Source organism: Gavia stellata, chromosome 6, assembly GCF_030936135.1.
Source record: "Gavia stellata isolate bGavSte3 chromosome 6, bGavSte3.hap2, whole genome shotgun sequence".
Classification (NCBI taxonomy): domain Eukaryota; kingdom Metazoa; phylum Chordata; class Aves; order Gaviiformes; family Gaviidae; genus Gavia; species Gavia stellata.
In genome coordinates, this window is record NC_082599.1 from 49,678,696 (window position 1) to 49,694,674 (window position 15,979).

A 15,979-nucleotide genomic window follows, 5' to 3' on the forward strand; every position below is an offset into this window, starting at 1 on the left:
CTCCAATTCAAATATTTTAGTTTTACATCTATGTTGAGGAAAGATAACTTTCCTCGCAGACCTTGCCCAACTCACCTGTTTTTAAAAATATAGGAAAAAAAAAATAGGAAGTTCCCCAACCCAAAATTATAAGGACTATTTAACCTTCCAGCATCACTAAAACAACAACAAACTGTAAATCAGGATTTGGAGTCAAACTTGCATTCCTACTTTCTTTTCAATGAGATAACAAGTGTGAGACCATTTGGTGAACACAGTAAGAGGAAATAAAAAGAAATTTTTCCATCATTCTTAATCTTATCAGGCAAGATCAATCATTCAAGGGTCCCTGGAAATCTTTATTTCTATGTCACCTACATGGCCTAATCTCTACAGAAGCCTCTGTATCTTGTCAGAGTGGTATGTAAGGTACCCCTAAGGGCTTCCTAAGAGGAATACACTTCTAAGAAAAAAAATGTTTAAATTGAGCAGATCCGTTAATCACCCAATAAATTATCATGGAAAAAATGAGAGGGAATATGAAACATAATTTATCAACTAGAAAAATAAAATACTTGAAATGTCTAACTGTATCAGTTACAGTTTCTTTTCCAGAAAGTATTCCACGTTTAAAACTTTGCCAAGCTTTTACAAATCAGAATGATTTACCTTAAATGTTATTCCTTCATCAAAAATAATTTCTTCTTGGTAAGTAAAAAATTGTTTATTAAGTGGAAGGTATTACTACCACTGAATTTGCACAACTGGTAACAAAATAAAGCAAACCACTACACGCAAGTAACAGTTTTTACAAGTTCTCTGACACATCACAGAAACAGTAAGCCTGTAAACATGGGTTTATTAATGTGATTTAAACAACAATAAAATCAGATGCAGAAAAAAATGCATTAAAATAAGACTCTTTTTAAAGTATAAGATTTTAAAATCTTAAGAAGCTGATCTAAATTGTGACAAACTCCCCGTAAAGAAGCACATGGTATTTTTCTTTTATATTACCTGTGCTACAAGGATTTTGTAAACTATATATTTCCCCAGATTTAGCAGGAAAAAAACATTACTTACCCAGTTTGTTACTTCAGCTCTTTTGCATTTATCAGTGCAAAGAATGGCAACAAAATTAATTGTCCCCTTTCTTCTTCCTTTATAAACAACTGTCTTATTTCCTCTTCCGATCTCTTCATACAGGATGAAGTTCTCCATACTTAAGGATGCTTTACAGGCAATGGATTGGAAACATGGTATTAGTCTCCTAAACAAATAAACCTTTAAAGAAGGAGTGAAGGGAGGGAGGAGAACTCAAATTGTAACAGTCACTGATGTATAGTACTTACCCTCCCAATTCTTAAAAATAGAAATTATATACCTCCAGCAAGATCAAACATAATTAATTTGCAGAAGGCCTCCTCTCAGGAAATGTGACCAAAATTTTGAAGAGATGATAGAATTTTCCACTTCCAAAGCTCTTAACACATTCAAAAAGTTACAGATGGGCCAGTAGCTACAAATTCTCAATATTTTATCTGTAAATAAAAATCGTACCACCAAACTTAAAATTGTGTGTTCTACATAAAACTGCTGTCCAAATAAAAATATTCTATACTAAAAGCCTTGCCAAATAAGATTGATGTTTCTGCCCAAGGGCACTTCAGGCAAATATGCCTCTGCAACTTTTCACAATGTAATTTAAACCTCCCAAATAACTGATTTTATCACCATAATTGAAAAAACACACAACTTGGTGAATATTAGTGTTCCTACCAATGGTAAGCTGAATGTACCTTTACCAGCTATAGGACTCTTAAGAATTTTTCATGGCTAGAAACAATTCCTTGCAGATAAAAGCTGTGTAAATTTGTTGGCAAATGTTGCATTGTGGGAATCGGACAGTTACACAGGAATTTAATTTATATTTGTAACTATCATTTTTGTCTCAATAATTTTATATGCTTTAATTTACAGACTGAAACAAATGAAATATTTGTCATTTGTTGCAAACCCAGCAAGTGGCATTTGTATATTTAAATTGGTAGATGCTTTTCATAAAAGTCTGGTTAATTCTCTTGTTCCATAACTATTTCCTCTGAGAATCTTGGAGCAATGGGAGAACTGACAGCAAAATATTGAAGGAACTGTAATACATAAAGTAAGAGTTCCGCATCAGCTCTCCATCCTGCTCCTCGGCTAGTCTGCTGGGTTAAGAGCAGAGAGACGCAGAATCCCAATATCGGCATATTTCAGAAACAGAGTATATTGCTAACTAGTCCTCAGTGACCACCTTGTAGTAAGTTCTTCCAGCTCCAGGACAGCTTCACATTCAATGCCCAGTTCTTCCAACTACCAATTTAATTAGAGCAACTCCAAATGGCTTGGAACTTTCTCATGTCTACATGACTTCTTCCATTTTGTTTATAAAACTGTTGTTTTTTCTTCAACAAGTCCACTTCTCAATGTAGTTATCCTAAAACCATAGAAAAGCAGCATACTGGAGAGGGTGGTGCAGCAACAGGAATGATCAGCAAGGATGGAGAGGAAGGGCTGCTTACACAGTACAGCTGCCAAATACCTAATCACTAACCACAAACTCAATTTCACTTTAACTCTTTTATGAGACACAAAACTCCCAGAGTGACAAATGAAAGACCTAAATGAAGACCAGAGAATTCCCAAGTTTTCAGAGAGGACTTCAAGTGAAAATACAAAGAAACATTGAGCAGCACCAGTAAAAAGTATCTGTCACTAAAATACTGGTTCTTGCCAGAACATCAGCCAGGTGCCACAATATGACTTGGATGATCCAGATTTTACAACATACATAGGAACCTCATGGTTCCAGGATTTCCTTTACCAAAGATGCAAGACAGAAGTTTTCTTCCCGAAATAGGAAAGAATCTCACCATTACAATTCCAAAGGCCTTGAGATTAATGCTGTAAATTAGTTCAATTTTACTTAACACTAAGCAAAAAGCTAGGTACAGACAGTGTAACATAGGAAGGAAGACCTTTTTTTCTATAGTTATCTATGAGAACAAGGTAATGATACAACGATCAGTTTGCACAAAGATATAGCATCAGAACAGATGGTGGTCTTCATTTCCCTACCTCTCTTCTCTGATTCATGCAGATCGTTACAACGTTCTTTATGTTTTCTTTCTGGACAGCTTAAAAGACGACCAAAAAACCCATAATGCTATCCCCTAGTACACAAAGATTCCAGAAAAGCAATGCCATAGAAATGCATCCAGCAAGAGAGATTGTCAACCCACAGCCCATCCCCAAAATTTACATGACTGCAGCTCCTTCCCTGCCCTTCTTTCCCAAGAATACTTCAAACCTGACATGTGCTTCTCATCACAGGACTGAAGCATATGCTCGTTAGACGAATGGAAGGTATATTCATGTTGGTCACATGAAAGCCATTATCATCCACTCATGCAATAAACCATACAAATGTCTGCCAGGCTCAATGACAAGTACAGAAATATCTGGTTATCTGACAAAAGCAAGACCAATGACATGCAAATGCACATTGGGACAGAGTGGTCATGGTCACAGGACCGGGAAGCCTTCGTTACTACCTCACAGCTGGCAGTACTTGGAAATAAGGTCTCCATTAGCTGCTCTGCAAGAGGCTATAGGGAAAAGAGAAGCATCCAGTCTTGCATCCCTACATTGGAACAGTAATGGCTATGCCATCATTTCAGTACACAAATCAACAGAGCATGACCCATGAGACAGACTTTCAACAGCTGGAGTACATTCATTGGTTTTGAAATAAAGTGCAAAGAGACCCAGTAAAGTGACACAAAAAGTGAAAATAAGTATCTCAAGATGAGATGGTTGCTGTGGAAGCCTGCCACACCACCACTGTAATGAAACAGGTCTGAAACCACAGAAGCACCCAAAGCAGCAGACTCCAGATGCCAAGGGAACTGCGTTTGCTCTGGGCAGGATGCAGGACCACAACACCAAGGAGACATGGTTCCAGCACTTCTTCCTTCTCTTGGCGAGAGAACGGCCAGAACACTCTGAACAGAGCAGCACGTGCAGGACCTGAGACCTCCTGCAGCCAAAGCTCTGTCAAGAGCGGCCACCTCAGCAGGCCTGAGGCGCTGGGCTGGGCTGGGCTGGGCTGGGCGGCAACCCCCGGACACAGCAGCCTCCTGGCCCACCTGCAGCAGAGGCGAGGTGCCATAAGGCAGGCCATCCCCCGGCGGGTCTCCTGCCCCTCAAGGAGGCCTTCAGTTGGGGTCCCAGAGGGAGTTGGGGGACACACCACACCAGCGCCCCCCCCCCCCGGTCCGAACCTGCATTCGGAGCTAAGGACTACCGCGGGTACGTGACCAGGGCGGGAGCGGGAGGGCGCTCAGGGGGCGGGGGCGGGCGACTGCCGGCACCTGCGCGTGCCCCCCACAGGGGGGCCCCGCCTCGCGCGCCGCCGGGGACAGTTAGGCACGTGCGCGCCCCGCCAGCTGCTCGCTGTTAGCCATCAGCGGGAACGGGGAGGGGGGGGCAGATGGGGAGCGACAGCTGTACCTGTGAGGCGGGGGGGAGGCAAGGAGGCAGAGTTACTATCGCCGCGCCGCCGCCATCAACCGACATCGGCGGAGCCCCGCCCCCGAGCCGGAGTCTCCCATGCCCCAGTGGGAGGGAGGAGGGATTTGGAAGTGTCCCGATGGGAAACTCCTTCCTGCACGCCACAAAATACAGCCAGCAGGAGCGGCATCGGCACAACAGACAGAGCGACTCCGGGAACTGGTCTTTTCCCCCTTACTTTAGCAAGAACACACCGCCGGATCTCAGGCGGGTCTGTCCCCTCTCCCCCCCGCGCACCGCTCGGATGGTTGCCACCCCGCGCCAGTATCCAGGAGACGGAGTCAGACGCCGGAAACAGAGCGGAGCCGCCATTGGGCCAGAAGGCGGCTACGTCAGAGCGGATCCATTGGGCCTGGGCCGGAGGGGAGTTCCCGGATGTTGCGGGGCGCGGTCGCGACGAGAGGTGGCGGTGCCTCGCTGGGGTGGGGGCGGAGGGGGCAGCACGTGCCTGAGAGGGCGGGGCGTCAGGGGCGCAGCCGCCCGGTTGTCAGGGCACCGCCCGTGCCGGGCTAACGGTGGGGGAGGCTGAGGCGCGGCGGCGGGACGGGGCTGTCCCTCAGGACGGCCCGCGTGCTGAGAGGGGCTCCAGCGGAGCCCCGCCGCTCTGAGTCTGGGCCGGTGGGGCTTTTTCATTAAACCTGCATAGGTCTAGCATCGGGCAGCGTCGTCGGTCCTTCACGGCGATCTGTAACCTCTTCATTGGGGAGCACTTTGCTATGACAAAATTTAGCCCTTGAAACAAGTCGTTTCCATTTTTAGCAGTGAAGTGGAGCTTTTGCATTATTTTTCATCCTAGGGTGGTCTGGCATCGGGTGGTTTTAAGGCCCCTGAACAAGTCAAGTAAGTATCCTTGTATGTTACATGACAAAACAACAACATTTGGTTTGTCTTCCTGAGGCAAGTTGTGAAGACTTAGGATTTGTCTATTGTCCCACCTTCATCTTCACCTCCTAACAGTTTCTAACCCAGAGTCAACCAGAGTTGATAAATAGGGCACTTAACAGGAAGGATTCAATGTATGTTTAGGCTGTATGATGGTGGGATGTTTTTTACCCCCACTGTAGGAAAGATTTCAGTATGAATTTAAGTCCCCCCTAATACTGAAAAAAAAAAGGAAAAAAAATCCAAACCACTCTGTTTGGGAGAGGGATGTTAGAAAGGCGTCAGCTGCAAGAAACGCTGCAGTTTTGTTTCACACCTTCTCAGGCAGCAGAGGCTGTAGACACAAAGCACAAATCTGGAGGAAATCAAGCTTCATTAGTTACACAGCTTGCCAAACACTTTGTCACAGTTCAGCTATTGAGGGGTTTGGTAGCGAGTCTACACAACTGGTAAGAGACCAGTGCTGCACACAGGTATAATTTTTGCTGGTTTATTGCGTAGAATTGCATATATTCCTATTGCACAGAATTTTATTGCGCGTAAAATTGACTGGACTCATAAGCATTGAAAAATATCATGCGCATATGAATGGCAAAATTGCTCACTTCTTAACAATTTCAGATCCTGTCCCATTTTGCAGCATATGTTTTTAACAATTACAGGGCTGATCTGTAATTACCAATGAAGCTACAGCTTTGAAACTGCACAAGCAAATTAAATTTTCCATTTCTTTTTTAATGTAAATGAGCAGTTGACTGGATATAAATAAACTGAATGCATAAGTAGACCACCTAGTTTCTTTTAGTAAGCACAAGAAATGTATGCTTTGAAGAGGGATTTATTTAGATTTTAGAAAACTGTTTGTTTCATCTTTGGCTCCGATGAGGGTGACCGATACAAAGAAGAAGAAATAGAATATTAGCTCAATTGCAGACTGGTCCTGACAGCAGTTTGATGGCAGATCTTAGAAAATTCACTTCATTTTGTTGTCTCTGCCTAAAAGGACAAAACTAAGCCACAATAACTATAAAGTTACTGCCTTTACTTCCAAATTTCTAGTGTTTTGTCCTATGTACAGCATTCTGTTAAATTAGTCCATGTTAGGGATTGTTTTTATGCAAAGTGGGTAAATACTCCATTTTGGGGGAGTGAGATGGTATGAACTTCAACATTAACAAAATCTTTTGAGTTCTTCATATAATGGTGGCAATAGCATTACGAAGTACAGAGAGAAACACAAAAAATGCTTAAATATCAAATAAGTCAGAGATTTATAGCTTTTCAAATTAAATGTCTTCATGATGAAGAATTTTCAGTGTAATTAATAGCAGACACAGGGGGACACATTGACTCATAGCCCTCTTTTTTCCAGTACCTCTTAGGAACTGTGTCACTTTTTGGTTATTGATACACACTTCATTACATGTCTGTATCTTTCTCACCATCTGGATACACAATTTCAATGTACTCCAGATGGGCAATTTTCCCTTTGATTTGGTATAAGAATCGGGAATTCTCTCTTCAAACATGTCACTTGCTTCCAGTACAAGAGTCATCTTGAAGAAATAATCTAAATACAAATACAAATCGGGGCTGCAATTATAAGACTCTGATCTTTGGCCTTTTTCTTACAGTTTTAATCTGTTACTCCTTTAGTCTGTTACTGAACATGACTTCAAGCATTGTACTCAACTGCAGTAAACTTTTCTGTGGGAATATTTTCAACATTCAAGAATGGAATGCAAAATATTCTCTCTGCTGTTTGCACCATTTCAATACTCTTAGCAATCTGTACAGCAAACTCGGCCTTGTTATTTGCCTGGCTATTATATGGGACGGTCAGATGTAATCAAATTCTTCTTAAATAAATATATGATCTAATTTAAGGTAAACTGAGATCTTGTGATTGAAACCACATAGTTCAGGAATGCTTAAACACTTTGCTGCTCTACCCTCGATGGGTACTGCAGAAGCCTCTGACATTTTGCGGGGTTCCCAAAAGTCTCACTAGTAGCCTATAATACTAAGGTACGTTTCCATGTTTTTTTCCTTTTGTAAGAAGATCTGTTCTTTAGTTTGCTCAAGTGCCTGTTGAAGATGCTATACACTTCTGTTTTATTTTGCCATATGTACTAGGTTTTCTCCCAGCTATCATGATTACTCATGCTCTATCCCATCTTGCAAGTACATGGTGTTTCTTTCTATTCCAGACTGACCTTATTCTCAAGAGAGTTGCTATTCTCAGTGTCCTGGGTATGGTGATTCAGTTGCTCGTATATAATATTTTTATGTTCCTTTTGCCTTGACAGTTCTGTCATTTCTGGGAGGTACATGGGGCCACTTTTCTGGTCTTTGACCATTTCAGCAGAACGATGGACATGAACGTAAGTACATCTTTATCTTGTGCTTTTTATTCTCAGATTCTTTTCCAACATCTTCTTGAAACTAGCACATTTCATTGTTTGAGTGAAACTTCGTATGTTTTTTTTTATTTCTGCATTTCTGTGGTAACATTAAGATTCTCATGATTTAGTCACCTTGTTTTTCTGGTACAAGGCTGCTGTATTCACTGGTCCCTCTCAAAGTCATTAAATAAATTCAAATGTTACAGTATTGTACACTGCTGATTTTTGGGAGTAGCAATGATTTTTCAAATTCTTTTGGTAGCTTCTGGGATTTTTCTGTTTGGAAATTTATTTTCTCAATCATAGAGTTGACCTTTTCACTGCGGAAACATTATTGCAAAACAGTCCTTGCCCATGTGTTTGTTTCACCTGTGAGGCAAAAACTACTAGTGGTTTCTTTTGTAAGAACAGGGCTCCAAATCTTGCCTCGCTGGATCAACTTGTAAGGTCACCAGTACTGCATGTATAGCATGCTTGTGTTGCCTCTTCCTCCATTATGGTCTCGGTGCTTTGCATATGTCTAAGATTTGAAAGAGATGTGGTAAGGTATCTGCGAATTTTAATACTCTCTGAGTTAACACCTTTAAAGGTTGGCATGTTACAAGCTACTTTTACCTTCCCAAAATCATTGGGGTTCCCTGGGAAGTCAGCAACTGCTCTGTATATGATGCTGTCATATATAAGTCAAAACCAACTTCCTCTTTTTTTGTTGTTTGTATTGACTTTTATCTGCTAATGAGATGGGGTTAATTGTTATGGACTATCACAGTTTCTGCCAGGCATTCCTCATATCACATTCCCAAGTGTCATCAGCTCTGATGCCGATCTGTGAGGCTGCAAGGTTCACTACTAACAGCATTCTCAACACCGATGCCTACCTGCTGGCTTCCAAAATATGATGAGAGGACCGCCTTGCTTACGCAGGAAGGCTGAATGGGCCTTGTCAAAATCTTGCTTTTTCAGTGACTATCATGCTGCTTATGTAATTCTGAGATTATGTAAAATTATCAGTGATGCTTTCTTTTTCTATGTATTTCAGTGTTTGTATTATTCCTTATTCTAATGCAATAGGTAGTGTGTAAAGCAGATGCTGTACTGGTTGAATTACTTTCATCTGTTCTAGGTATAACATGTTGGGAGGACATCCTGTTTTCTTCAAATACTTTCAGCAGTTTGGACTTAAGCAAGAGTCAAATGCTTTGTTATCAAGTATACAAATTCACTGTTTCAGCACGAAGCAATGGCTTTTATATTGCATATTCTGAAGATTCAGCCTGTATACTCAGGATATCCTTTGCATCCTGATTAGAATTCACAATGTCTTGATGGTATTATCATCATTCCACAGTGTAATTTTCATTTGGCTTTGCTTGATTGCACTTTTTTTTCCTTTTCTTGCAAAATGCATGCCTGATACATTTATCATTATCCCACTATCTTGCATTTGATTTCCTCTTTGTTTGTGTACTTGTCTTCACTTCTAATGCTAATCTGAGCTTTACAAAATATTTTTTCCAACTTCCACTTTATTAATGTCAAATATGTGCAAAAACCCATCCTCTGAGTCACTGTTTGCTTTCTTCTTTTTTTTTCGGACTGTAAGCTCTGCAATAATGCACTTTTTTACCATAATTATAATATATAATCCTCTATGCAGGACATTTCTAATGAGTTTTCTCCTTAAGACCTTTTATCTTCATTTTATTTGTCTCCTCTGCTTGTGTTTATGCTTTAGCTTGTGCATAAACTTTCACTTCTTTGATTTAGCCTCTCATTTTGCTTGTGTTCTTTTTCAAGTTACATGCATCTGCTGTCCTTCGGTCACAGTTGCAATAACACTTCAGACCAATGCCATAAGCTGGTGTTGCTCCTGAAAGATGCAGCCCCTTTACAGGAAAGAAATTTCCAGTAGAGAAGCAGTTGAAGAAGGAGAAAGCATTGGTGCTGACTGATGCTACCTGAAGGAAGCATAGAGCTCTATACAAGAAAAGCTTTTCTGCTGCTTTGATTCTTCCAGCAAAGGCAACATTGCATACCTTGTTGTAAAACAAAAACCAACCAACCAACCAAAAAAACCCAGAAAAATCCATCAAAAGTACTCACATTTTTGATTTTCACATGCTCAGTCAGGCAACTTGCAAAAATCTGTGTTTTGATATTCAGGTAAAAGCAACAATAGCTTTACAGAAAACGCCATTTAAACAAGAAAAGATGTTCTACAGGCAGCGTCATGCAGACACTTCATAGATCCTTTTAAAGGACTTAGAGCATTTCTTAGTCCATGCTGATATAAAAGTGTGAGAAATAGGGCCAGTAACACCAGGTATCAGCAGGAAGAACAAAAAGAGGAAACACCACAACTCCTTTCTTCTTAAATCCACAACACAGCTATTCAGGAACACATTTGGGGGATATGTTTTAGTTATTTTTTTTCTCAGATCATTGTTCATGCCCGTTGGAATTAGCTTGTTCTCTGAGATTAAAATAATCTACTCTACAACCACAGCTGCAATTGGGATCTTCAGCTGGCAAACTAACCAGAGATTTCTGAAACTGAATTTTCAAATACTTTTAAAGCAATATGGTATTATTTGATTGTTTTACAGGGACTATAAAGTAAGTTCTAGAGACAGCAAGTGAGGAACTTGCAAGAAAAACAACAGCATGCTCACTGAAAAGTGTATTTGAGAAGTGTTCTATTTTAGCAGGGTGGAAATAAAAAGTGTCTTCTAGAGGTGTAATCAAAATTGAGCAAAATTGAGAATGAATGTAAAATATCATGTGATAATCAAGAAGAGAGAGGAAATGGAGAGAATAATGAAAACAGAAAGAGAGCAAAGAAATCTAGGACACTTTTTAAAAATATCTGGTTACTTTATCAATTGTCAGCTTTGGAATTACTAGGTGGATGAATTGAGATGGCAGTAACAATGCAACCAAGTATGCTTATGTGCACTATAGCACCATGCAACTAAAAATCATATGGAGGATTTGGTGCAGCAACCACCAAACAACTGCTGCTGTAACCCACGACCAGCATACAGGCACGCCCCTTGCATGCAGGGGGCTGGCAATACCATAGTCCCAAATTCTCTCCCCTGATGTACTCCCAACACACTGTGTTTGTGTATAAATAGTGCATATCATTGCCATTTGTCCCACTGTGAAGGACTTCTGCTGACTCTAACACGGCTCTTTTCAGTCTCCGCAGTACATCTCAAATAATCCTTGTTCCTTACAGACATGACAGGTCACTTGGTTCTTCTCAACAAGAAGTCTCCAATCATGCAGACTTGTTTCTCTCTGTTGTTGGTGTGAATCTTCACTTTTCTACTTCTTGGTTTTCCTTCTGCCAGCAGATGATTTCTGCCTTCGGTTTTTTTCAACATTGGATTTTCTTCCTGGGCTCTGATTCCAAGATGCCTCTGTTGTGTGTCTTCCTCCGTTTTTGAGGAAAGCTATTTTTTCTTTATCCCTTACCAGCCTATCTTTGCTTTTTTTTTTTTTTTTTTTGCTTCTCATTGACATTCTGTAAAGCACAGAGCAAACTCTGTTCCCCAAAAGCACTTCTTCTTCACTGTACAGACCCCTCCTCCTCACTGCTGTCTTGGGCTTATGTTACACATCATAACAAGTGCAGAGCTGCTGCTGAAAGGCTCGATCCCTTGTTTGCAACCGCAGAGTCTTGTTCCTTCTCTTGTGCAACCTCTGTCACTCATCTGACTCCATTGCTAGCTGTTTCAGGAATTAATCAGAAAACTATCCTTTTTAAAGCCCCCTGATTTAGCTTGCTCACTGGCTAGCCCCAGGGTCATGCGTATACAAGACTGGGCACAAAGGAAGCAATGGGAGAACTCAGCTGAGGGTGAGAAGTGGAAGGGAACGACCTTTTTAATGATAGCTAAGTGTTAGACTTCCTAGCAGTAACATGAAGTTTCTGGTTTAAGGAGGAGTTAGATGAGACTACCGAGATGATTTAAGAGTGCAGTGTCACCAAAGGGATGGTCGTCTTCCTCCCAGAAGAATGGTTTCAACTCTTCCTTTGTGCTCTGATACTTCTATGACCTTAGGGTGAATCGATACAGTTCACTAACCTGGCAGAAAACTGACAAGGGAAAAAATATAATTAGTCCTGTTAGGTTACTAAACTGAGTCACTCACTGAGGAATCCTAAGCACCAGAGCCAGCCCCTGGAAAACCCAGGATTGCCTGGAGAGCAGCAAGCTTTTAGGTTGACTCACATGCCCCATCTAACTGCACCCTTAGTCACTTCCAGGGGATCTCCTCTAAAGACACGCCTGTTCGTCAGGTGCCTGTGTCCTTGTAACATTTCTCCTCTCTTTTCTGTCATCCAAGCACATCCCCATCTGGGATTCTCTGCGTTTGCATCTGTGAAGGGTTGGCGCACTTCTTTTTAAGGGTTATTCAGGGTCAAACCCTGAATCCATTTACACTCCCTCGAGGTTAACACACATTCCACACTTTGAGAATCCTGTCACCAGCAACTGCAACTTTTTTGTCTTACCAGCTGTAACCTTTGACATAATTCTGTTCTTCCCTTGCTGGTAAACAGAACCAATCAAACACTCCTCCAACAAATAGTTTTGTGAGCTGCAGAAATAAGAAGTCGTATTTCCTTTGGATTTCATTTTCTTTTTCTTTTTTTTTTTTAATTGGATTTATTAAGAACCCGGACTGAAGCTTTTCTCTGTTGGTGGGACATTAATAAAAAGTCTTTTCCTTTGGGGATTTTCTGGTGTCTAATACGTCTTGCACTCATACTGCAACTTTCCCCTCCAGGAGGGCATGGGCAAGATTCTTCTCCTTCGTTCCTCTACCAAACTTGAAGAAACACGTATTTTGAACGTCTAACTTCCACTGCGATCCTCTCTCCTACTCCCGTGTCGGTTGTTCTGTCCACCAGCGTCCCGGCAGCCTGGCTGGGTGCTTGGCCAGGGTTTTGTTCAAGCCTTTTTGCCCAGCTCAGGCCGGCAGCGCTCTCGCATGCACCGTGACAAATCCAGGAACAGGTCGCCGCGGTAGTCAGCCGGCTGTACCAGCCCAGGTCATTCAAAAGCGAGACGGCCAAGGTGGCCGTAAGAAATCCCAGCACTTGGCAAAACCGCAGCCCCCTTGGCTGGCACACGGCGAGCAGCTGAGCGCCTCGCTGCCGCGCGGGGAGACGCGGTGGGCCGGGGCGGGGGGAGGAAGGGCCGGGCAGACCGGCCCCTGCCGCCCGGCGAGGCCCTCCCCGCACCGCCGCGGGTCCCTCTCAGCCTCCCACACCGGCCCGGGTCGCTTCGACAAGCTACTGCCGACCCAGCTACACCCTCCCCAACCGTGAGCCGCCCGCTCACGTCCTGTGGGAGGCAGCCGCGTCGGGGCGGCGGGAGCCCCGGAGCGGCCCGGGCCCGGCACCCCTCGCCCCGGCTGCTCTGCAGAGAGGGCCCCGCGCGGCCACAGCGCCGAAGGCCGGGGAGCGTCCGGCCGCGGGCAGCCCGGCCAGCTCTGCCCGAAGCAGCGGTGAGTTACTTCTAAGGCGGGCGGCCCGCCGCGCCCGAGACACGGGGGAGCGGTGGCGGGCAGTGCTGCCCGCCGCCGCCTTCAGGCTGGTCCGCGCAGCGACAAACGCCTCCCGCTGCGGAGAACCCCCCGGCCCGGCCCCGGCGCCCCCGGCGCGGGGCAGCCCGTCCCGCCGCCCCGGGCCGCGGCAGGGGGCCGGTTGCCGAGCGACGCGCAGCCCCTCCCCCGCGGCAGGGCTGGGCCATGAGGTAATGGCCGCCGGGGGTCGGCGGGGAGCGCTGCGACTACCGAGCCAGCGGCCTCCGAGGTGGCCGCCGGCGGCAGTCCCCTTCCTGCTGCCCCCCCGGCGGCGGACAGTGCCGCAGCCCCCTAGGTGTCCGCGCCGCCCCGCCTCCTGAGGAGGCCGCGCGGCCCGGCCCGGCCCGGCGGCGCGAGTAAGGGTGAGCGGTGGAGCCCCGCGCCAGACGGAGGCCGAGGAGAGCGGCCGGCAGCCGCCCCACGTGCGCTGCCGCCCGGCCGGCGGGAGGGGTTCGCAGCGGTCCCTGGGTGCTGTTTGAGGAGCGGGGAGCTGAAGCGGCGGCGGCCCGCGCGGAGAGACCGGGGTCGGAGGGCCCTTGAGGCGCTGGCAGGAGGAGGGAGCAGCAGCAGCAGCAGCCAGCCGGCCACAGCACCCCCAGCGCTCTGCCCGCGCCGCACGCCGCGGCCCCTCGGCGGCGCGGGCCGAGGGCGAGCCGTGAGGGGAGAAGCAGCCCGGAGGTGGCCACCGCCGGCAGCGAGGCTCCCCCGGCCCGCGGGGGCGCCGCCGCCCGCGCGCCGCTGCCGTTGGCGGCGCGCGCGCCTGGGGGGCCCGGAGCGGGGTGAGTGCGCGGGGCGGGCAGAGGTGCCGCTCGGCGTGTAACGGTTCGGCGTGCGGCGCGGCCGGGGACGGCGGGGCCGGCGTGGCTGCCTTTGCCCCCGCTCGCCCGTAGGTGAGCGAGCGGCTGCGGGATGCGGGGGTCTGGGGGCTGTGCCGTGGCGTTGCGAGGCCTGCTTGGATCGCCGCGCAGCGAAACGGGTGGGTGAGCAAGGTGCAGCGGCTGCGCCCGCTCGGGCCCGGGCAGCCCGGGGGCGGCGGGGCGACCTTCACGGCCGGCTTGCTCGGGGGCGGGCGGACCGCCGTGGCTTTGGTGCCCGTGCTCTTTCGACCCTTCCGCCCCCTTAAAGGAAAGAGGCAGTTGGGTGTAATTGTTTACCGAAGGTCAAGAACCGCTTGCAAAATTTGGCCTGTGAATTATTTACCGGTAAGCTGCTGCTGTTGTCAGTTGGAAGGACCCCCGCTTATAGAGATAGCTTTCATAGCCATTGGGGAGGGACATACGAATATTAACTGGGTTTCTTCAATGTTAGGGATTATGGATAGCTTTTGGCGGTATACCTCTAATTAAAATGACTAAAATATTCCATTATGGTTTTTCGCAAGTTTGAGATCTTAGTGTCAGCTTTGGTTTGTAGCTGATGATTTTGAACTTAATGTTTGGATGAGCTTATTTTCACGTAAAATTAGGGAAGGGTAGGAAATATCCAAAAAATGGAGCATCTGTTGAAGGGTGGGAGTCCAGGCTTCTTTTTCTCCCTTGCTCAGACTTTGGGATAAGTCTTCTGCCTGGACACTTTTCTCTGGCTTGCAATCTATAACCTTATTTGAACCTTTCAGTCCACCGAGATTAAATCGTGGGTATAATGGCAGTCGGGAAAGCAACAGCAAAAAACCAAACTAAACCAAAACCAAAACAAACAACAGGGATGATGACCAGTTTGCCATATGTGCATGCTTTACTGCTGAGCATTATACAGTTTCATGTACTGTAAATAATGCTCTGGCTTCTGACCATGCTGGAACTGAACTGCGTTTAAATGTGGTTGTTCCTAGTAGGGCTCTTCTGGAGCTTCCATAAGAAGCCTGGAGGAAGGAGCGTTGTCCCCCAGGCCAGGAACCGTATTGACAAAGCTGTGCCTTCTCTGAGGCGCTGTAACCTGTTTTGATTGAGCCAGAGCAACCTATGGTGACAACAGATAAGAAAGTCATTTTAGAAGCACAGAAGAAAATTATATTAAGCCATGATTATAGATTATAGCTCTTACTTCTCTGTTTTTCAATGAGCATCATTATAAGGGGGGAAAACCAGAAAGGTAAAAATCCTAATGGAAGGCAAGAGTTTTCAGCTTTTAATGTGAGCTAGTGAGTTAAGTGAAGACCAGACAGCTGTATGTGTGGATAGAATTTAAATTTCTGTTGAAGTAAAACAAAAGTTTCTGTCAGTTGGATGAATGAACTCCCGCTTGCCAGTGAATTTAACTGCATGGTGGATGACAGTAGTGGAAATAAGTAGAGTCTCTCTGGATCTAGTGCAAAAAAACCCCTAACTAAACAAAAATCTTGTCGTTTGTAACTGAGCTTGGTGCCTGTTCTAGAGCACTGGGTATGCTGAGGAAGCATTAACGTGATTAGGCACATACACTTATGTATGTGGTGTTCCATGTTTGATATGTGTATGCATAAAACCTCAGTGAAATCTGAAGTTGTTGCTGCAACCTCT

The 15,979-nt window shown here is 45.4% G+C and overlaps 1 protein-coding gene across 2 annotated transcripts in view; it reads right to left on the reverse strand.

Moving 5' to 3' along the window:
- The window catches only part of ULK4 (unc-51 like kinase 4), a 252,655-nt gene extending 251,440 nt beyond the window's left edge, over positions 1-1,215 (reverse strand). For both annotated transcript variants that reach the window (XM_059818887.1, XM_059818886.1), the window contains exon 1: positions 1,063-1,215. In XM_059818887.1, the coding sequence (XP_059674870.1) occupies positions 1,063-1,200 (138 nt within the window). In that variant the 5' untranslated portion in view covers positions 1,201-1,215. The remainder of the gene's footprint in view (positions 1-1,062) is intronic.
- Between the last annotated feature and the right edge of the window lie 14,764 nt (positions 1,216-15,979).